The 21311-nt window shown below is 52.2% G+C and overlaps 8 protein-coding genes across 8 annotated transcripts; 3 read left to right on the top strand and 5 right to left on the bottom strand.

The window, feature by feature from the left end:
• Positions 1-163: 163 nt before the first annotated feature.
• A1O3_04574 (uncharacterized protein) lies at positions 164-1780 on the top strand (the record flags this gene model as incomplete). The annotated part of the gene is made up of 1 exon (XM_007734702.1): positions 164-1780. The coding sequence occupies one exon, from the start codon at positions 164-166 to the stop codon at positions 1778-1780; it is 1617 nt and encodes a 538-aa protein (XP_007732892.1).
• Positions 1781-2876: 1096 nt separating this feature from the next.
• A1O3_04573 (uncharacterized protein) lies at positions 2877-3728 on the bottom strand (the record flags this gene model as incomplete). The annotated part of the gene is made up of 2 exons (XM_007734701.1): positions 2877-3232; positions 3290-3728. The coding sequence occupies 2 exons, from the start codon at positions 3726-3728 to the stop codon at positions 2877-2879; spliced, it is 795 nt and encodes a 264-aa protein (XP_007732891.1).
• A 1306-nt stretch (positions 3729-5034) lies between these two features.
• Positions 5035-6169, bottom strand: A1O3_04572 (uncharacterized protein; the record flags this gene model as incomplete). The annotated part of the gene is made up of 2 exons (XM_007734700.1): positions 5035-5885; positions 6022-6169. 2 exons carry the CDS (start codon positions 6167-6169, stop codon positions 5035-5037), a joined length of 999 nt encoding a protein of 332 aa, XP_007732890.1.
• A 571-nt stretch (positions 6170-6740) lies between these two features.
• On the bottom strand, positions 6741-7715 carry A1O3_04571 (uncharacterized protein; the record flags this gene model as incomplete). The annotated part of the gene is made up of 1 exon (XM_007734699.1): positions 6741-7715. One exon carries the CDS (start codon positions 7713-7715, stop codon positions 6741-6743), a length of 975 nt encoding a protein of 324 aa, XP_007732889.1.
• Positions 7716-8127: 412 nt separating this feature from the next.
• A1O3_04570 (phosphatidylinositol glycan, class O) lies at positions 8128-11242 on the top strand (the record flags this gene model as incomplete). Its single annotated transcript, XM_007734698.1, has 2 exons — positions 8128-8288; positions 8338-11242. The coding sequence occupies 2 exons, from the start codon at positions 8128-8130 to the stop codon at positions 11240-11242; spliced, it is 3066 nt and encodes a 1021-aa protein (XP_007732888.1).
• A 627-nt stretch (positions 11243-11869) lies between these two features.
• A1O3_04569 (NADP-dependent mannitol dehydrogenase) lies at positions 11870-12728 on the top strand (the record flags this gene model as incomplete). The annotated part of the gene is made up of 2 exons (XM_007734697.1): positions 11870-12382; positions 12441-12728. 2 exons carry the CDS (start codon positions 11870-11872, stop codon positions 12726-12728), a joined length of 801 nt encoding a protein of 266 aa, XP_007732887.1.
• A 2543-nt stretch (positions 12729-15271) lies between these two features.
• A1O3_04568 (uncharacterized protein) lies at positions 15272-15562 on the bottom strand (the record flags this gene model as incomplete). The annotated part of the gene is made up of 1 exon (XM_007734696.1): positions 15272-15562. One exon carries the CDS (start codon positions 15560-15562, stop codon positions 15272-15274), a length of 291 nt encoding a protein of 96 aa, XP_007732886.1.
• A 1155-nt stretch (positions 15563-16717) lies between these two features.
• On the bottom strand, positions 16718-19157 carry A1O3_04567 (uncharacterized protein; the record flags this gene model as incomplete). Its single annotated transcript, XM_007734695.1, has 4 exons — positions 16718-18377; positions 18431-18860; positions 18909-18949; positions 19006-19157. 4 exons carry the CDS (start codon positions 19155-19157, stop codon positions 16718-16720), a joined length of 2283 nt encoding a protein of 760 aa, XP_007732885.1.
• Between the last annotated feature and the right edge of the window lie 2154 nt (positions 19158-21311).

The raw sequence follows: 21311 nt of genomic DNA, 5'->3' as shown, positions 1-21311 counted from the left end.
CCTCCATCCCCCAGACGCCGAACTTCGTGACTCTTCCGAGGCAGCTGTGTGTTGCCGTGGGAATTTTCTGCCTCCAGGCTTTGATTTTGGGGCGATATACCTCTGTACAACTGCTGAATACCAGACTTCCTACAGCGCTTGCATCCTTCGCTCTTCGAACGAGATGTCGATTTGTGAGAATGGGGCACCCCCCATGATTCTACCGTGGTCGAACGTGACTGTCACCACCGATCAAAAGGCCATCACCAGAGGTATTCCCGTGTCGATGGGCACCCCTCCACAGATTGTCTCTCTCAGGCCAAGTACCTCGGACGATGTCCTATATGTGGTCAATCGGGCACAATGCGCCCCGGAGTACAACTCTTCTTGTATTGGGATGTACGGCGGTGTCTTCGACTATTCAGCCTCCAGCACTTTCCTCCAGGTCGCCGAAGGTCAGTGGAATGGCTCCGGCAATGCGAATCCCACCCAGCTATCCTTCGTCACCTTTAACGACGCTTTGTCGTTTGGAAATGCCACCGTCTATGGATATCCGGCGGTCTACGATCAGCCTGGTTATGGCGGCCAAGGTGTGCTGCCCTTGGGATGGGGATCAGATTTTCTCAGAATCGCCGTTGAATCTGGCGACGTGCCGTCAACAGTCTTTGGTCTCTGGACAGGAAGTCGCTCAGTGAGCAGCCCAATCGATGGTTCTCTCGTCATTGGTGGCTACGATACCACCCGGGTTAAGGGCGAGCCGACAACTTTCAACGCTCGCAAGACTTGTGAAATGTGTGTGGTAATCACCGAATTGAGCTGGGAATCGGATTCTGGCTCGACGAGCCTGTTCTCGAATTCGTCTGAGTCCCTCCAGGTCAACCTTCAACCTTCGGAACGCTACGTCTACGTGCCGCAAAATGTTTTCGATCTTTTCCAAAACGCCACTGATGGCGTTTACGTTGACCCTTATCTGGGCTATACCGCCTTGCCGACCGGAAATCTCAGTGTGACTCTACAAAATGGATACAAAACCACAATCCCTGCAGAGGAGCTTTTTATGTACCCCCGTGGATACGACGACGACGGCAAGTACGCCATCAATGACAACAGCTATATGATCAGCACCCTCCTGAATATGACCGACACCGGCTATGTTATGGACTGGGGCATTCCATATCTCACCATGAACTACATCATCGGCGACTACAAGCGCGAGCAGTTTAAAATGGCACCCGCCATCCGCACCGATTTCTCCAAGCAAGGCGGGGGCTATGCTCTCAAAGCTTCCTGTGATCCCACAACATCCTCTGTTGCTTCACCCACCGCTTCTGCCTCTAGCTCCGGCACTGCAGGTGTACTTGGTGGTGCAGGTGCAGTTGGATCCTCGTCTCCCAGTCCTGAACCAAGCGCTCACCACAAATCCAGCCACACCGGCGCCATTGTAGGAGGCGTGGTAGGCGGCGTTCTCGGGCTGGCTTTGATTGTGGGTGCTTTTGCACTCTTTTTCTATCGAAGTCGGCGCCGTAGGAATGCTGCCGCCGCAGCCAACGGTCCACAGGGCACCGCCGGGATGACACCCATGATGACCGAAGTCGCAGCATCTCAGCAGGGTGGTGGCAATACGGAACGATATTCACAGTGGACAGCCTTAAGCCCAACAGAAGTTGGTGCAAGTGAACTCGGGAACAACCAAAAGGAAGGCAGCAATGTCCATGTCAACCAGTGGCTCTCAAGCCAGGCCAGCGATGTAAGGACTCCCCGTGTTTGCTATTTAGCTTGTTTTGAAGTCAACATGCGCTAACCTGATCGAAATATAGACGCAGACAGTGACGAGTGCGACCTCGCCTCACCCCACCAGTACCTATCACCCCACGGAGAGCACAGATAGGCCCTTTGAGATGCCCGCCCAGCCCTGGGACACGAGGTAGTCGATCAAGAGACGAAGAATATCTCTTCGACCCACAACCTCATTTCCCGACCTAGAGATGTCATGCTAGAACAGCCTAATGCGCAAGTCGCGAGCGCAAGCAATAGTCTGGAGCTGGCTCACTTGTTGACGATTCACGACATCATATCTCCACAGCTAGGACGGTTCTCGACTCGGGCTTGGCCACTTGCAGGACCAACTTCACATGAAGTACTTTCTTCGACCGAATATACCAGGAAGTTGCTGAGGAGACCAGACTCGATCACGGTCTAATTTCTACTTTCCTCTATTCATAGTTCTGTGGTTGCTTTACCAGCGGGGTCTGAGCAGTGGTGAGCATGACTTGCATGTGTCTGAATAGGAGATCATATTGGTATTATATACTCGTCTTATAGGTAGTTGTTTAAGTTTTTCATACATACCGTTGTTATCAAAATATACATGTGAGACCACTCTCGTAGTATAACTATATCGGAGCATCAAGCCTCGGGACCGATCAAGATATCATGTTGTGGAAATGGGGGTAATATTAATATTCACTTGGCTAACACGGGTAGTAGTACTGAGTCCTGACGGTTCGGAAGGCAAGGCTTAGTTATGATAATTACATGTGAATGGAAAGGAGGGGGAAAAAACCACGTGGAAAAGTCAAGCTCATAGGTCAAGCTGTGAACAAGCTGCAGAATTTAATATTCTGATGATCTGGAGGACCTGATCACTGTTCATCTGTTCATCTGTTCATCTATTGCGCTGATGCGCTGATGCGCCATTCTTTGTGCACACACAATACGCCAGCTACCGCCACCGCCACCGCCACCGCCACCGCCGTCAATGTCGCAGATTCAATCTCATAATTCCAAGCCATGACCATGATGAATGACCCCCGGACGCCGAAAGAAACCAGCCACCCAAGCTCACTGAACAACTGGCACTATTACGTGGAGAAAGCCGAGGCAGGTTCGACTTCAGTTCAGGAGACCACGGTCGCGTCGACGTGGACGTCCTCATCGTCAAGACTGGGAAGACCTCCATCATCATAGTCGTCAAAGTGAAGACCGGCCTCGCGACAGCGTTGTTGCCACTTGGCGCTCTCCAACCAAGCAGTTCGGACACTCTCCTTCAGACGGTCGCAGCGACTGGTCAATTCCTTCAAGGCGATGGCGAAAGTGGCGCGCTCGTTCTCAAACGATTTCTTCTCGTTCTGAAGTTCGGTGACGTATTGGCAGGTTCGTTGGAGGATGGCGCCCTTATTCTTCTCGGTTCCAGGCACGATCTTGGCAATGTTCTCGATACCTTCGTTGATGACCTCGCGACGACGACGCTCCACTGCAACCGCGGATTAGTATGTACGCCAACGACGGGCTAAGGTCGAAGCTATCTTACCTTCCTTGTGGTTGTCCTTGCGCTGTTGGTGCCATTCTGCAGTACCTACAGCCGGCTTCTGGCTACCACCGCGAGCTTCGAGGAGGGCCTGCTGTGCAGATGGCAAACCAGGAAGTGAGGATTGGTTGGTGTCTTCAAAGCCAGTTGGCAGTCCAGGTGCTCCTTCAAACTGGTTCGGCTCAGGATAGGCGGATGAGTCCATTGGAGCAGCGAGAGCGGCTTGCGCAGTTCGAGTGCTGTCGTCCGGACCCGCCATTCCCTCAATGCTCTGGAGGAGCGCAACATAATTGTCAGGATCGTGATCGCCATTTGTGTTTGGAGCTTTCGCAATGCGTCCAGCCTCTTGATCTCTAGCTTCGCGCTTGCGCTTGTTGTTCACGCCCAGGTTTGAGGGTTGCGGAGCAGGGATGGCATTATTGCCGACGGCTTGGTTGGCCATCGTTTAGAGATTGTTGATGATGTCGAGTTCCGCAGGTCGCACTCTTGATGGGTCAGGATATCTCTCGAGTGTGATCGAATCAGGCAAGTAGCCTGCTATGGAGATTTGGTGAAGGGAGGATGCAGGGTAGAAAGTCCTTTGCGAGCCACCAAGGTGGGCAGCGAGGTCGGATCTGGAAGGAGGAATCTGGTCTACATCGGGGTTAGCCATGGTTAGGGACATGAAGGCTGCAAATGGGTTGAGAATGCTAAGATGGGGGTGGTAGAGATGGTGTGTAGCCAGCAGTTGTCACATGAGGACTGCATGGCTGGGGTTGTTTGGGTAGAGAGGGCACTCTGGACGCGTTTTCTGCCGCTATCGCTGTCGAGGGCTTGCCGGCTCAGCAGGAGCTGAGCCGACGAAGCCGGAGGAGTGTGCACTCGACAGCGGCTAGCTGCAGCGCGAATGTGCGAAGAAATGCAGTATGCGCGACAATGATGGCTCTTTGAATGTGGCCGTGATCTGATGGATCAGGTGCCATCAGGTGACTTTGAGATGACTTACTGATGGAAACGTGACCGGCTGTCTCTAAACTTGATCCCGGGCGCAAACAGGTTGCACAACGCGTTGGCGAACACGACAAGATGTGGACAAAGGGACGATGCAGCCAGACGGCGACACGCTTTGCTGATTGTTCAAGACGCTGTGGTGGAGGGAGATTGAGCGCTCACAGGTTGAGCGAGTACTCGATCTATGCCTTGGGGGCGGCTACAACAATGAGGTGAGGGTGAAGGGCGAAGGAGGACGGTCACGGGATGAAAAGAAGTTCCCGTGATCACGACTGCAGACGACAACAAAACCACGCCATCGCCCAAAGGCGCCTAGCGGCTCGGGATACTTTCTCCGTCTTCCGGCACACGTGATGTTCCTCTAGATGGTCACCAACAAGTCTCACAAGACTTCACAGTGTCTCGTGACAATCGCCGACCCTCCATGCATGATGTGTGGCCGCACGTCGCCAGTCGCCAGTCGCCAGGAGGCAAGCTTTGGCCAATGGCAATGAACATTCGTGCACCCTTGTGTACGTGAGCCTGATAAGCATGGTGAAACATTGCCTGTCCAGGCTGGATGAAAAGATGCCGCGCCTTGCAAAGTTTCCTGGTCGTTTGAGCTTAACTTGCTGGCCCCTGGCTCCTTCTCCCTGCTAGTATTGGGGACCCTCTCCCGAGTGTGAATGTGTGGAATGGTGCTTGGACCGCAACCCTCAAGACAGGCAGCGATCCAGTGACAAAGCGCATCTGATCGGATGGATAGCTGCAAGAAATGTTTAGCCCGTCGCAAGTTCAGGACCCGCTCCAGTCACAGCCAGAGGCTCACTCCGTGGTTTGAGTGTGATCGAGTACGCTGGAGGACTGTCCGTGTCCACCAGCAGGATACCTTCTTGAGCCCTTCCCAGGATGTCCCAGATTCTGATTTGATCACCCTTTGTCATGCCCATGACACAGCTACTGCCCGCGTACCTCACCTCCCCAATTCTAGGGCTGATACCTTCCTCGCCAGCTCGGTTCGCACAAAGAATGATCGCCTCGGATTGTGCCCCTTGGGGTCCAAAGAGAGGGCTGAGTCGTTCAACCCAGTAATTGACGGTATCATGATCGGGTACCATAGCCTGACTCGATATCTCCTCCGCGCTCAGCCTTGTTATCCAGGCCATACTGATGACGACAACTTTGGCACGGGCTTCTCGCGCGTGATTAGCGAACTCGTACGCAGTCCAGGGGGCTTCGAAGCGATAGGGGTTGATATCCATGCAAATTCCTGCAGCAGCCTTGACCTGCTGACCTTTGTCACCAATCGGGAGCACGCCCGCCCAAAAGCCCTGCCCTTCTTGGGCCCAAGTCTCATCAGTATAGTACAAAAAAGACTTGCGGTAGTGAGCAACAATGTCTCCACCGGAACTGACAAACACGAGTGAATTGTAGGCAATGGTGCCAGACTCGGCGGTGATTTGTCGGTCGAAGATGGTGTTGTAGTTGCCTTCTGCAGCTGCTTCGGCGTATCCTACCGCAACGGTACATTTGAGTCGCTTTGCAGTTCGAGCGGCCCATCTCGTTGAAGGGCCCGCTGCTGTCGGTTCAAGAAACGGCGCAATGGCGGCTAATGATGAATGATTGTACCCTGAACAAACAGTCAGGCTAGTTAATAAGGATGTAGACTGGCTTTGACACTGCTTGATCGCAGCATATGGTCGCGCCAGACTTCCCTACTCTCGGAGAGGCGGCAATAAGCAACCTCGGAAAAGGGGGAAGCCTACCTGCGAAGGCAAGTTCAGGGAGTACCAGCAAATCAATGTTTTCAAGCAGCCCTTCCCTCTCCTCACGCATAAGAAGGCTCTCGGCGCGGCTGAAGTTGGCCGCCACTTCTCCCAGGCGCGGGGAAAACTGGAGGGTTGCGATACGCATCTTCTTGTCGTCGCAAGAATGGCCACTACAGTGCCCCAGTAAGCCGGAAGATCTTATCGACCTGGTGTCATCATTTGGCCGTGGGGTGGCTCCAGCATCGACCTGTACCTTTACCCACAGTGATCACGAAATCGATCAGTATTGAGGGAAGGGCTAGAAACTATCCCTGGAGCAAGGGCATCCAGTTTCGATGTCGAAGGAAATGAACAGCTACTTAGCAAACTGTCGGTGAGATCAAAAATACCTCCTCAGTGCGCCACCGTAGATTGGCATTGTTCCGGCGGAGTGGTCTTTTGCCAGTCACGCAGAATATTATTAATGCCTCCCATGTTGTTGCCGTGTGATCACTGTTTTCTACAGTAACTCGCAATTCTTTAGGAGCAGCCTAGAGGCTCGACGTATACGGAGTACTATGGAATAGTAATAGATGAGTACGATCCTAGTCATGATCGGTCTCTCACACAAGTAGGCGGTCAAATTTAGGAGTCTGGCCATCAATAATGGTCATGGCTATCCTTGATGACTGGTACCTAACAGGTATATGTAGGTGTTTCACAGTCAATCAGAGCTCTCATACACCATCTCCAACCGCATCACCGGCTTCAATGGCTTTCTCTTTCTTTAGATTCTCCCGCTCCCGTTTTCTCTCAAGCAGTCGAGTCAATTTTTTGGCCACGTTAAAAACCCCATTGGTACCTGAACCACATGCAGCACAGGACGGATCTTTTCGATATCGCTTCAGAGCACATGCTTCGCAGAAGTAATGCCCACATTTGGTCACGATTGGATTCGTGTATGGCTTTTTGCAGATGATGCAGGCAAATGGTATCTTTTCAAGTAGCGCCTCGTCGTCATCATCATCTTGGCCTGGTTGATTGTTGCGATTCGCAGATGCCACAGTCTTCCCCGACAATTTCTTCCCTTTCGTGCCGATTTCCCACTCTCGGTCAAGCTGCCATCCTTGTTTGTAATCCTCGCGCGCATGAAGATACTTGCAGTTATCCCCAAATCCGCAAAAGCCGGTTTGCTTGTAGTCCTTGCACACGTCTGGCGCAAAGTCCGTGACAGTGATCGTTCTTACATTACTTGAGGTTTTGACCGGCCCGACTTGCTTTCCAGCACGATCTGGATTCTTTTGAATGAACGACTGATAGTTTGCCACCCCCTTGTATGTACCGTCCGAAGTCAATGGGTCTGATGACTTGATCGTAGGTTTCTCTGATCTCTTGTCGACATCTTCGTCATACCAGTCTGATCTTTTGGTAGCGTCGTCTTTATTTGTGGGTGCCACAACAGCAGCGGCAGTAGTCTGCTCGACTTCCGCAGCACGGTGTCTAGGAATATCAGAAGAAGATGCTATCATCCCGGCGTTCCTCCGCCTGCGTTTTATTTGTCTTCCATATTCATCTTCTGACGATGTGAAGCCGGAGTCGGAATCGTCCGCTGGAGGGGTGGCTTCTCTTTTGCGAATAGTCGACTTAGATTTGACACTGCGCTTCTTAAATGTGAATTGAGGCACCTCAAGCGCCGCTTGCGGTTCTTCCATGGGCGGTAGTATCTGCTCAAGGTATCGGGAGATATTAGAAGAACGTCGGCAGTGATATAGGCCACCAGACTGAAGAGAAGGAGGTCAGAGTCGCACCCTTCAACCTGGGAGGCGCAACATATTATTCAGGGCAGTTTGCGAGTTGCCGCGAATTAATCAGCCAAGAATCTTCGCGGCTGATCGACAACACTAACTTTAAACCCTGCATTATTCTTCGCCAAAGCTTCCACTTCATGTTCGTCAAGCCAGACTGGAGCTGCGTTGGAGAAGAGGTGCAACCAACAAAACCATTGTCCGATCCCGGAGCTGAAGATTTTGCTGGGTACCACTGGAGTTCTCATGTCTCCCGCTCACGATATCCTTCTCATTCATTCTTTATGATCTCATTTTTTCCAAATCCAACGGCAAGGTCATGGTTGACCGTATTGGCCTGAGCCCGGAAGCTAGCAGGGCTGAGGATGGGCTTGGGTCACTCGAGAAATCGGCAGCAACCACGGAAGAACACCAGCGCCAGAATATCATCCGCTTCAAGGTGACCCATGTTCTTCTTACTGTTCTGCTGTTATGGTTGACGTATGTCGGGCCCCCGATACGGTTAACGAGCTTCTGCTAACTAATGTAGGGCTGTCCATGTCGTGGGCATTCTTTTTTTCGCCAAAGGCTTCCTCCTTACAAGACTTGTCTTGGATAATAGGTCAGAATGCGGTGTACTCCCTGATGGGCAGCCCTCTCAAATATCGAACGGATGCTGGCATCCAAAGACTTTCGACCGAGCTGTGATTCTAATCATCGATGCCTTACGATACGATTTTACCATTCCTTCTCGCCGGGTCTTTGAACAGCCACCGCAAAAGTACTATCTTGACAACCTTCCTCTCTTACACGAAACTGCCGTTTCTCACCCAGATCATGCAATCCTACTCCCATTCATCGCCGACCCGCCCACGAGTACGCTGCAAAGGCTGAAAGGATTGACAACCGGCACCCTTCCGACATTCATAGATATTGGTTCAAATTTTGCGGGTACTGCTATTGAGGAAGACAATATAGTATCGCAATTGAAAAACGCTGGGAAAACAATCGTACACCTTGGAGATGACACATGGCATTCGTTATTTCCTGGTTATTTCGATCCGAACATGACCCATTCATACGATTCTTTCAATGTTTGGGACTTGCACACAGTTGACAATGGTGTCATCGAACATATAATGCCCCTGCTTGACCAATCTCCTCAGCAGTGGGACGTTATCTTCGGACACTTCCTCGGCGTTGACCACGCTGGTCATCGATTCGGGCCTGACCATCCGGCCATGGCAGAGAAATTACGTCAAATGAACGATGTTTTACAAGAAATCATGCATAAACTGGACGATGATACTCTCCTTGTCGTTATGGGTGACCATGGTATGGATACAAAAGGGGATCATGGCGGCGAGTCTGATGAGGAAGTGGAAGCCGCGCTGTGGATGTACTCCAAACAACCCAGATTTGGCAAGGCCGAAACGGCCGTTTTACTGCCTCCAGCAACTGCGAAAGAACGTCCTGTTGGCCAAATAGACCTGGTATCAACCCTATCCATCCTCCTGGGCCTACCAATACCTTTTAATAACCTCGGCAAACCGATTGCGGAGGCATTCACAGGACCTGGAAGCCCGGACTGGAAAACTCTTGCAAGAGTGGACCGTTTGGCCCAGAGCCAGATTGCAAGATATCAGGAGCACTATTCCCGTTCTCGAGATCTCGGCCTCGATGATAATGCGTATCGGGACCAGCGCACGTACCTTGCACTCTCGGTGGAGTCTGCAGCAGACGGCCGGTGGGAGGACGCACACCATGCTTATGTCAATTGGCATAACGAAGTCATCTCCATGTACCGAAGACTATGGGCCAATTTCAACGTGGAAGACATGATCTGTGGAATTACCATCTCTGGCCTTGCACTTGGGTTTGTCTTTTTCTTCTCGCGGCTATCAATGGGAGACAAAGCCAGCGCCGCTCCAGGTCTCCTCAGGAGTGCCGGTCTGGGGACAGTTGTAGGCGCCGCCATCGGCTCTGCACTCGGATTTCTTACACCCTCCTCTTTTTCTTTCTTGCCTGGACTTGTCTTTGGTGGCACCATTTGCGGGGTGATAGCAGCGACGGTCTGGTCTTTTCGCCATCGGCTCACCACACAATCATATCTTCCCTCCTTATGGGGTTGGATGGCATTGGTGTTCTGTCTGACGCAGTCGGCAGGCTTCGCTTCCAATTCCTACACCATCCATGAAGACACCATCCTTCTTTTCTTTCTGACCACTTTCGGCATCTTATCATTGATATCATCCCTCAGACAAGCATCCACAGCCGACCGGGTGCTTGGTACATATCAGTCGGTTCTGTTTATACTCTTGACTCGACTTGCATCGTTTTCGCGGTTGTGCCGCGAAGAGCAGATGCCAGGTTGCCGCTCAACCTTTTACGCCTCATCCAACTCATCCACGTCAGCTCCATGGCAACTGCTCATACCATACTCCGTAGCCTTACTTCTTCCTGAGATAATCAAAGCCTTCTACCAAGGTACAGCTTCATACGCGGGTTCAGCAGGGTTCTGGATTGGGTTCAGCTTCCGCATCGGCTTGCTACTGGTGGCCGCCTACTGGACAATCGATGTTGCAGACAATGGAGGCTGGTTGATGGAACGGTTATCACCAACAACATTGAAAACAATCAACATAACACTAGCAAGATCTGCCCTTGCGATTGCCGTTCCGGTCGGAATCGGTACCTTTGTGTGGGCGAAACCATGCATCAACATTTCCATCAGCGAGCCGAGGCCTGCCGCGGACAACTCAGGGAAGCCTCCACGACCTCAACTGACCATCTACGGTTACGCCAATGTTTATGGAAGTCGTTATTTATTGATGATTCCCATGCTTGTGTTGTCCGTTGCACTGCTTCTGCCCCCCGTGGGTCAGTTCTCGATCGCAATCTGTACGTGGCAAATCCTTTGTCTGCTCGAAATCCTCGACACGAACGGGTTGACCATTTCTTCAAGAGGCAGCTCCAGTGTTGGACCGATTATACTGGCGCTCCTTGGATCGTACCACTTTTTTAAGACCGGACATCAAGCGACATTGGCGTCGATTCAATGGAACTCGGCGTTTGTGCCGTTGCGCACGATTCAATATCCCTGGTCACCGCTTCTAGTTGTACTGAACACCTTTGGCGCGCAGATCATTTGTGCTGCAGCAGTTCCATTGACTGTTATCTGGAAAAGGCCAACTGGCAAGGCGGGACTGCGAGGGCTGTGGAACGACGTGTTGAATGCTTGTCTGGCACATGCCCTCTACTATGCGACAATTCAACTAGCGACGACGATGTGGGCGGGACATTTACGTCGACATTTGATGTTATACAGAGTGTTCATGCCGAGGTATCTGATGGCTTGTGCAGTGCTTCTCATTGTGGACATGGTGCTTGTTGTCGCTGCTTTGGCGGGTGTAAGGGTCGTCGGCCTTAGCGTCGGCGAGGTATTTGGGTACTGAGCAAGATAAAGCGGCTTAAATTAGCATAAGGCTGGGCTGCATACCATTACCCAATGTCCTGCCCGGCCCCTTTCCGCTACGAAAAGTGATGGAGTGATGAGCAATGGTTCTGGGCCTACCGAGGTAACCGTTGCATTGACCTTTAGCCTTTCTCTGCCATCCGTGTCTTAGCCACCCTTCTGTCTCCGGACAGTCGAATGGATGGTCTGGTAGGCAGCGCCGGCAGCTGTAGCTGTTAGTCAAGCTTGATATACAGAAAGGGGAAAGCTGAGTCAGGGAAGAAATGGTTGTCAATATTGAGGACAGCGGGCGCAGTCTGCAGCGGGGTTACGTCATCAGAGGATGTCGGAATACGCAGCCACACAGCACCGCGGGGCATGACGGAAGCGAGAACTGCTGCTTCACTCCCCCACTTCGCAGTGACATGAGGCACATAATTTTCCTTCAATGCCGCGAGTAGAGCTCCCCATATAAGATCTGCTGTCCTTTCTTTTTCTGTACAGACTTCTTTCCTCCCTCATATTCCCCCGTCTATCAACCACCCGCTATCACATATCCTCCAATTACGCAGAGACCACTTCTTACCTCCGACCAGTCTCCCACCGACATCAACTCAACTCGCCCAAGATGCCTGTCTCCGTCCCCACCTCGAGCTCTCTTCATGATCTCTTCAGCCTCAAGGGCAAGGTCGTCATTGTGACTGGTGCATCTGGCCCGACCGGCATTGGTACCGAGGCTGCCCGTGGCTGTGCCGAGTTTGGCGCAGACGTGGCCATCACCTACAGCTCCCGACCTCAGGGTGGTGAGCAGAACGCGAAGGAGCTGTCCGAGAAGTACGGCGTCAAGAGCAAGGCATACAAGTGCAATGTCGGCAGTTACGAAGAGGTGGAGAAACTGGTCGCCGATGTAGTCAAGGACTTTGGCAAGGTTGATGTCTTCATTGCCAATGCCGGCCGTACCGCCGACAGTGGCATTTTGGACGCCCCTGTTGAGAAGTGGAATGAAGTGATCCAGACCGACTTGAACGGGGTCTACCACTGCGCCAGAGCCGTCGGTCTACATTTCCGAGAGCGCAAGACCGGCAGCTTCATCATCACGGCCTCCATGTCAGGCCACATTGCCAACTTTCCTCAGGAACAGGTCAGTGCCTTTTAGGCTGCGGTAGTTTTGTTTCTCACTAACATGTTTGCAATCACAGACATCCTACAATGTCGCCAAAGCCGGCTGCATTCACCTGGCTCGTTCGCTGGCCAACGAATGGCGTGATTTTGCCCGTGTCAACTCCATTTCTCCGGGCTATATTGACACCGGTTTATCGGACTTTGTGCCCCAGGACATTCAGCAGCTGTGGCACTCGATGATCCCTCTGGGCCGTGATGGAAAGGCCACCGAACTGAAGGGTGCTTATGTCTATCTTGCCAGCGATGCCAGCACTTATACCACTGGTACTGACATCGTCATCGACGGTGGTTACACTGCACGGTAAATTGAACCGGGGCCTGAGAGTAGAACGATGATTCTATGATCTACCTTGGGGGCATTCATACCAAAAACATGCCTAGTATCTAGGCACGGCATGCGGGTGAATATGCACTGGATAGTTTGATTTGTGAATAGCAAGGCTGAACCCAACCTGTCTGGTTAAATTGCCAGGCTAAGACGGGCGACGTAGCAAAGATATATGATTTCAAATATAAAATTCAACATGAACAGGTTCTGGTTTCCGGTTTGGGCAGCATGTGGTATCGACTCATTTTCTTCGTCACATAGCTTACAAGCCAAAGGACATCGGACGGGACGAGGCATAACTCGGCCCCTCGTCAATTTAGCAGAGACATGTACCCCCAGGGTTACTTACCTAGCATGTAGCAAAGCAACAGGATCAGACGGAGATACAAAAATGGCTACTCTATCACCTAGCGACCGGGCTGATAACTCCTCGAGAGGCTGTCCCAAATCCAGCGTATGCTACACCTTAATTCTACATGGGTACCTTCGCCTTGCAACATGATGATAATGATGATGATGGATCTTCAGAAGAGATATGGTGACGTGGCTTGCAAAAGTCGAATTCTGACTCGGTGGCTACATATCCGAGCGTGTCCTGTGTTTCTGCCTACATGCACTGTACGGATACACATATAACATACAGGCAGAGGCACAGACAGGTACATCAATACTTCTCGCAGGTACATCTAATTAATAAATACTTCTCGCCCACCGCTGGTCAAATTCAGATTCTTGCCTTCTGCCGCTCAGAGCGAAACCTTTGGTCCCACACCGACTGATACTGACGGTGTCAGGCGAGAAGAGGGCCAGCAGTCAGCGAGTACATATTTGAGTGGGCAACATGGTTGTGGATCTGGACTAGAATCAAACAGCGCATCAGTACATACATATAGAGATCTGCTGTGCTTTGCTTTGTGCCAGTGAACACCAGGACAGAGTGGGACTGAGGATGAGAATAGGAAGGAGAGCATTTCTCGAGACGGCAGCAGAAGAAGAACCAAAGCGCCCGCTCGTTCCATCATATCAGTGTCCCGGGACGCCTGGACCGCTCGTTCGGATGACTGCATGGCCGTGGCTGGAGAGACAAGTTCATTCAGGATACGGCGGAAGATCGCCACGGCCCTGATACCTACCTTGTACGAGTAGATAGAGACAGGGCCGAGAGATGGCATGGACGGGTGTCGAATCAATTAACAGCGAACATCGAATTCGGGTTCAACTTCGGATTTGCGATGCACAGTGCCATGGCGAGGCGACGCGTGGACATGGAAGCCATGTCTGCCCAGTCCAGTCGAGTTGCAAATGCCCCGTGAAGTTCAGTCGATCAGCTGAGCAGTTCCTTGGGAAGACCACTCAACCATTGGCATTTAGAGATGTCAATCAAGCTAGTACGTCAAGTACGCCGGTCACATGGCGAAGCGATTCGCTGCCTACCTGGAAACATGGTTGTGAGCATTGGAGACTTTTCAATCGGCCCGTGACGTCGTGTGATGTCGAGAGGTAGAATAGTTGCATCTTGTCTGGCTTCTGCCCCTGCTCCTGCGCCCGCTCCCGCCCCTGAAGTCGGCCGGCCACCTTATCTGGAAACGTCTTGACCACATGCCTTGCAAGTAGAATACCAATGCAGACCTGGGCCTCACACAAGAGGGGCTGGTGGCCGCAGTCCGTATGCCTTGTCAAGGAAGCCGGGATGGTCTTGTTGGTGTCATGGAACGCCTGTGTACATGGCCCGGCAGCCATCCATGATCATGGAGACTATTGATCTATTGAGTCCCTGGTGGAACTAGATGCACGGAAAGAAGGCGGAGGAGGAGGAGAGGAGGAGGAGGAGGAGGAGGAGGAGGAGGAGGAGAAGGAGGAGACGAAGCACATGGCCATCGTCAGAGTTGATTAAAATCTGCGCAGGTATAAAGTCGACAACATGCCAATCGAATCAGCAAAAGTGATGCAGCTCGCATCCAATTTAATCAAGTATGTTGACGACCATTTGCTCCCTCCGCTCCGTATCATCCGAGCTAGTCGATTTTCTCCTCTAGGCGAAGGTCGGCGGCGACATGTCGTCCAGCGGATTTGCAGCGAAGTCTCAGTCTGTCGGCGATAGAAACGTCAACGTCGTGACTAGACTAGTAGCGGAGGAGACGCTGGTGGAAACCCAACAAGGAAGCAACTCGTCCCGCCAGTGGTTTCAGTCGCTCGTTCAGAGTGCTGCACCAACAAGCATAACTCCGCAAGTTGATGCATTGAACTTTATCCTGCCTCTCTTGTCGCGTGTCTGCAATTGCAATTGTTCCTAGAGTAGAGTAGAGTAGGCGTGTGTCGTTTTCTGGGCCTGCTGAACATTCGGCGAGGGTGTGCTCTTCTGACCTGGCCACAATTCCCCGGGCGTGGATGTCGACTGCATTATTCTCTCCAGGTAGTCCTCATGTCGTTGTAGAACACAGGGACAGTGGCCTCCCCCAATTCGTTGTATTCTCCTGTCTGTTTCCTTGTTTCCTTGTTTCCTTGTTGTTGTAGCGACACTCAACCCTCCGTCCTGCTACTTTCCTGCTTGCCCCTACCATGAACGCTCTCTTCCCCGAGCACTTTGGCACTGCCCATGAACAACGCGCCGATATAGCCACCCAGAAACCGCATGTCTTGAGCCTGTACGCTCGTCATCCGTACCAAATTCTCGGTATCCGCCAGGTGCGCGTTCAGCTGGGCCAACTGTGCATGGAGGTGGGCGTACTGCCGGTTCTTGTTGGTCGATGTTGTGTTCGTCGAGGCCACGGACGAGGGGCGCGAGAGAGAAGGTTTGGATGTCCGGTCCATCTTTCGGCCAGTGGCTGATGCCAACCGGGGGCCTCGCTTCAGAAAGGGAAAGGGGAGTTCAGGTTACGAACACTGATGGTAGCCGTCGTGGTTCGTGGTGATTCCAGGTTCGAGTAGTAACACCGCGATTCGACTGGTGACGCGACAACATGAAGTTGGTCATGTCGCGTGTATCCGTCATCACGTGGTCTCTTCACTACTCACTACGAGGCTGACAATGACCGATGTTCACTACCACATACCATGTACGGATACGCAGTGAGCCCGGCTTCGTGATTCCATTCTCCCGTCCTTGACGCCGTGCTCGTACCCAGCTGGTGATAAAAGCTCCCGTCACCAGTGACCAGTCATGTCGGGATACGGTACGGAGTATGTCAGGATGGACGGGCTACGCAGCACCACAGCTCTGTATGGATGCCGACTACGAACGACCGACCTGACAAGGGCCCCGAGGCCCCTCGAAGTTGTAGGCCGGGTCACGAATGCGAAGAGCACTACAACAGGCACCAAGCTCGAGCTGATGTTCTTCAACCTTGTTTGCATTTGATTAATTACCCTGCTCGCCGGGAAGCCGTCTGTGTCCGCCTCGTGTTGCGCACAGCCTCCCACAATCCTCCCTGTTTCCCATGCGAATCCTAGCATAATTATTCATCCCACTCCAATCGTGTTCGTGCCTGAAAAAGTGTATGTCTGAAATAACGGGGGTACACAGATCTTTCTCCAATCCATATCGAAGTCGGAGGAATCCGCGCAGGCCCCTCGGAACCCTCTTCCAATCTTTGGATCGCTAAAGGACACCCATCCATGTACAATAAGGGGCCATTTGTTTGCTTTGCAATGCTGTATGTATTTGAGAGAACCAAGGTCGAATGTTCCAATATTTCCGCTCGCCCGTGCCCGTCCCGTCACCCGGTCTCGTCTCAATGCTTTTGTTGTGTTCGAAAGGCCGCTGCCGACCCTGCAGGTTGTAGCTTTGAGTGGGAAAGCTGATCATTATTAAAGTGTATTCGAAACAGCGCAACTGCTGAAGATATATGTAATGCCGTACGCAAAGGCGGACTCCGCTAATGGTAAACTCCTCGTTAATGGTTGACCGTTAGCCAACAAGTTGGAAATGTCTGTGCAGGCTTCTGCCAGGGATGATGTGACCCGGCTTTATTGCGCACTCAGCATTTGCCGAGCTACGAAGCTGCTCGTACTGCTGTGAGCCGAAGGCTCAGATTCAATGTTGGCACTGCCACTATCACCACTTCCCGCGCTAGCACTGGCACTTCCAGTTAGACTTTTGACAGGGACTTTGGGCGGTGGGAAGGGTTTGCTCACCCCAGCCTGTTCGACTTGCTGTGGATGGATCATGGCGCCCGGACCAGGAGGATATCTCGGTACTGGTGCTTGCATACCTCCAGGCGGTGATGGTCGGCCATTGCGGGGAGGCCCAGGGTGCATGTAGGGGTCGTTGGGTGGTGAGGGCCGACCTGGCACCCTCCCATGGGGGCCGAAAGGATTTCCTGGTGACCGGCTTGTCCGACGACTAGGCGGCCCGGGGTATGGTCCTCCATTGACACCGATTTCTTGAAGACGACTTGCTGTCAACGAGTTCGCACGTGATTCATCGGCCATTTCTTTTCGGTCCACCGCACCGTAACGGTTGGAGGCGAAACCCATCATCGGGTTATCAAGGATGTTGGAGCCTAGAACCGGCATGTCGGATAGTATTTGAGTGCTGGTTCGGTGTTTTCCAGGGTTGGGTCTTCCATAGGATCCGGGGCGCATGCCATTACCGTTTGCGAACACGTCCTTGCGAAGCTGGTTTTGGCTGCTGGCTTTCTTCGTTCGCCTCGAAGTCACGCTCATCATATCGAAATTGTCGGGATCAATCGGCGGTGGGGGAGGACCGCGTGCTTGTATGGGATCGAAATAGTCATCGTCATCATCGTCGTCATCAAAATCTTGATGACGATTATGTGATGTTCTCCGTCCACTTCGACCTTTCATCGCCATCTCTTGTTGTTTGAGGTGTAACTCCTTTGCCCGAAGCATAAGCTCCCTCTCACGCATAGAGATCCCGCCAGGAACACCGTTATCTGGGTACGCTCCTCCAGCTACATCACCGTCAGGCAAATCATCGTAGAGAACGACATGACTGAACTCGTCCAAATTGGTCTCGTCATAGGATGGCCGGCGTTGTAGTTGGCTCGGCCCTCGAGGTGGATAACCATTTGGCAGGCCCCGGAAGCCACCGACAGGGGGAGGGCCTCGCCTTCCAGGCGGACCCATGGGTCCTCCCATCATAGGAGGACCCCTCATAAGCCTTGGGCCACCATTCAGCGAGCCATTGGGTTGCCGCAGCGGCGGGGGGTTTGACAAAGACACGGATCGAGGAGGAGGTTGGTTGATGGAAGGGGATAGTGGCATGCCTGACTGTGGCACAGGGGGTTGCGGTGTGTTCGCAGGAGGTCGGTCTTTGTTCACAGTGTTGATATGGCGCAGCATTGTGTACAGCGTCTCGAGCCGTGGTACCTTCACATTGGCGCTCTTTCCTATCTCCACTGGAGAACCAAGATAGGTCTCGACCTCCATGGGACGCCTTGCTGTGAAATCCTGAAACATCGTGCTTGGCTCCGGACCGCTGGCAAGCATATCCTCTATCGTGGCCTTTTTGAAGTCGTCGTTGAATTCGCAGTTTTGTGCAATGGCTATTTGAAGTAGCTCTTCAATTATTTCTGAGATCAAGTGCTCGACGCCGGGTATTCGGATCAGGTTAGAGAGGTTGGGGGTCTCAAAAAGAACACTGGCAGGGTAAAAAGCAATGGGCCTGAACAACCAAGTTAGCACGGATTACCAGACAAGAGCTGATAGTGAGCATACCCAATCATCCTCTCGTACTGTTGCTGCTTGATATTCGGCGACACTTTGCAATCAACCTGCGCGGTTGTCAAAGTCATCGCTAGGGCTTCGGACATGTCCCTTTGAATCGTCTCTGGAATAGACGAGTTCTGACTTGCAGGGCCAACCCAGATTTCTGTAGATCCAGTGTGTTCAAATTCGCTGGAGCCGAGTTGCGTCAGGTTGGCGCCTGAAACGAGGGACAAAACGACATTCGACGGATATCTCTCCTCCAGCTGCCGCTCCACCCCGAGAGTATTTGTTGTATTCACCAGAATGCAGGTGTGTTGAGGAGTGACGACAGATTGGATAATGTCTGCAAGGTTGTAGACGTCCGGGAGGGCTTTTACACAGAGTATCACGTAGTCGAAAGCTGCTTGCTGGCTCGCAGCCTCTTCGGGTGTTTGGACAACTAGACTTGATTAGCTCGCCCGTAGGAGAAAAGGGAGGTTTCACATACCGTATCGTGGCTTGAATCGCTCGTTACCGAACAATTGGGATCTGAGGAATTGTCAGTAGAGCGCGGAAATAGGCCAAAGACATGATTCTTGACTCACTTGAAAGAAACGCCATACTGCGCCACGGTCTGGTAGTTTGCTTTCCAGACCAAAGTCACATCGCAGGCGTTCGTCGCCTGTAAGCGCCAGGATAGAAACGCGGAAACCGCATTTCCACCAACTATACAACAACGTCTTAGCTCTCGATGCATTTTGTGCCAAGCAGATCTAACTGAAGTGGCCGAGACTGAGATGGCCAATTCTGCTTGGACGTGCGCATTGGATCCGCTGTCGGCCGGAATCAAGTCATGCTCACCTGAAAGGATTCTGAGACGGGGAGGAGAAGGTGCCATTGTGTGCTAGAGCACAGTCGTAAGAGTCGTTAATTAGTATAGCAAACGGCCTGAAGCAGGCACGTCCGAGACGAGTTCGAGTTGGTCGCAGTTAAAGCTGTCCAGAATTATTGCTTTTCCAAACCAAACACAATCGAGGCTTATGACTGATTCTTTCAGAAGCACAATGACTGACAACGACGGGCGGGATCGAGAAGAGCGAGCGGTAGGTGGTCTAGCAGATTGTCGACGACATCGGATTGAAACGAAGGACGGAGGTAGGGTTAAGTGAAGATTCGAGGTCGATGAAGGTTTCGACTTGCAGGCACCGGAGGTTAGGATCGCAGCGCCAGGAAGGGCGAAGAGTAGAAGGTCGTCACAGGGGCGATTCCATCGAGAGCAGTACGGAGTACTCGTACTGCAACTTGGAACGAAATAATGAGCGTGGTCCGAAAGGAGGTGGAAGAGTAGTACGGAGTACAATTAGATGAAGGGGACTGGGGTGATGGTGCGGGTGGCTGTGGTGATGAAAGGGAGACTTTTTGAGTGGCCGAAGATTGCCGGCGCGACGATTGTGAAGCGCAATTCGAAACAGGACAGGACAAGGACAATCATGACGAGGGAGTGGAAAACGACTTGGGTCAGCTTAGGTCGGCCAGCTGGTCTGGTAAGATGGTAAGATACACGTAAGGTACCTGTATGGAAACAACGGGCTGGCGCTCCAGCTGGCTTCAAGTTTTTAGGTACGGAGTATTCGGCTGGGGGGGGTGAAGATTAGGGTATTATTTGTCGACCAGGGATTCGGGGGGAGGGCAGCATCGACTGAATGACCACCCAGGCTGTAGGTATTGCCAGTGGGAGGGGCTCGACGGAACAGGAGGCTTCCCGTCAGCCAAGCGAGCTTGAAGTTACCTTTAGGCACCTACATGTAGTTAGGTAGGTACAGGCATAGTTGGCTGCCTGCTAAAGGGACCGGTATCCTTGGTACTCCGTAATCCTCAAACATTTTAAAAAACGTTAATACACAGGGGTTACGTGCGGTCGTGCTTCATTCTTGCAGTCCTGCGCACGGTTACTATACTACTCAGGGCGAAAGACTGCTACACACACGTAAGCAGAATCTACGCCGTACGCACTTTTTCGCACCCGGGGCTTTCTATACTGCTTCAAGGCTCCGTCCGCCGTACCACCACTACCACCTGGCGTCGCTCAACTGGTCGTTCTCTTACAGCGTCCTCCGGCAATTTGTTCTGCTCCAATCAACGCCGGTGATCTTGCAGATATTACCTAGTACGTACCTACTTGTTGTATCGTACAAGTCTGGTACTTCCTCCGTGCCTTAAAATAAGAGTCTCCTATCGTGATCGCACTACGTGTGCCCGGCGGTGGTGTCCACTTTATGTCCATAATTGCCGGGACGGCCTCCTGGCGTCTTTCAGGGACCCGGGATCCGGTCACCGTGCGTGCGCCATGCACGCACTCACCACGAATTGCAGTGTAGTACTCCGTACTGCGACTCTTCTGAGTGCCTCTGCGACTGGTCACGCTCAAAATGAAAACAACTGCAGAGAGAAAGACTCGGGCTATAACGGGCCGGGAAATCTCAATGCCACAATGAACATATTGGGTTTCCGAATGCCAAAGTAGTATGATCAAGCTGATTTAACTGACCACACGCCTCACTCACCTTACCGCACCGGGTAGAGAACAACTTACTCTCTGTCCTCTCTCTCTTTCTCTCTCTCTCTCTCTCTCTCTCTCTCTCTCTCTCTCTCTCTCTGTGTGTGTGTGTGTGTGTGTGTGTGTGTGTGTGTATTGTGTATTCTGTACAGGCACAGCACGGTGACGAGACAGTACTCCGTATGTTGGGACCGACGGAGCTGGCCTTGATCGTGTACTCCGTACAATGTACATATTCTTGACTCCACCATCAGCTCCCTTTGTTCTTCCTAGGTATAGTACTCCTCCAACTCCTCGCTAGCCCAGGATATCAGCATGGCCTAGCAGTCATAAGCGCCCGCTTAGAGCGTCAAC

Source organism: Capronia epimyces (genome assembly GCF_000585565.1).
Source record: "Capronia epimyces CBS 606.96 chromosome Unknown aczIQ-supercont1.3, whole genome shotgun sequence".
NCBI classification, from domain to species: Eukaryota; Fungi; Ascomycota; class Eurotiomycetes; order Chaetothyriales; family Herpotrichiellaceae; genus Capronia; species Capronia epimyces.
The sequence above is the reverse complement of the archived record's forward strand: the minus strand, read 5'-3'. Positions and strand labels throughout refer to the sequence as shown.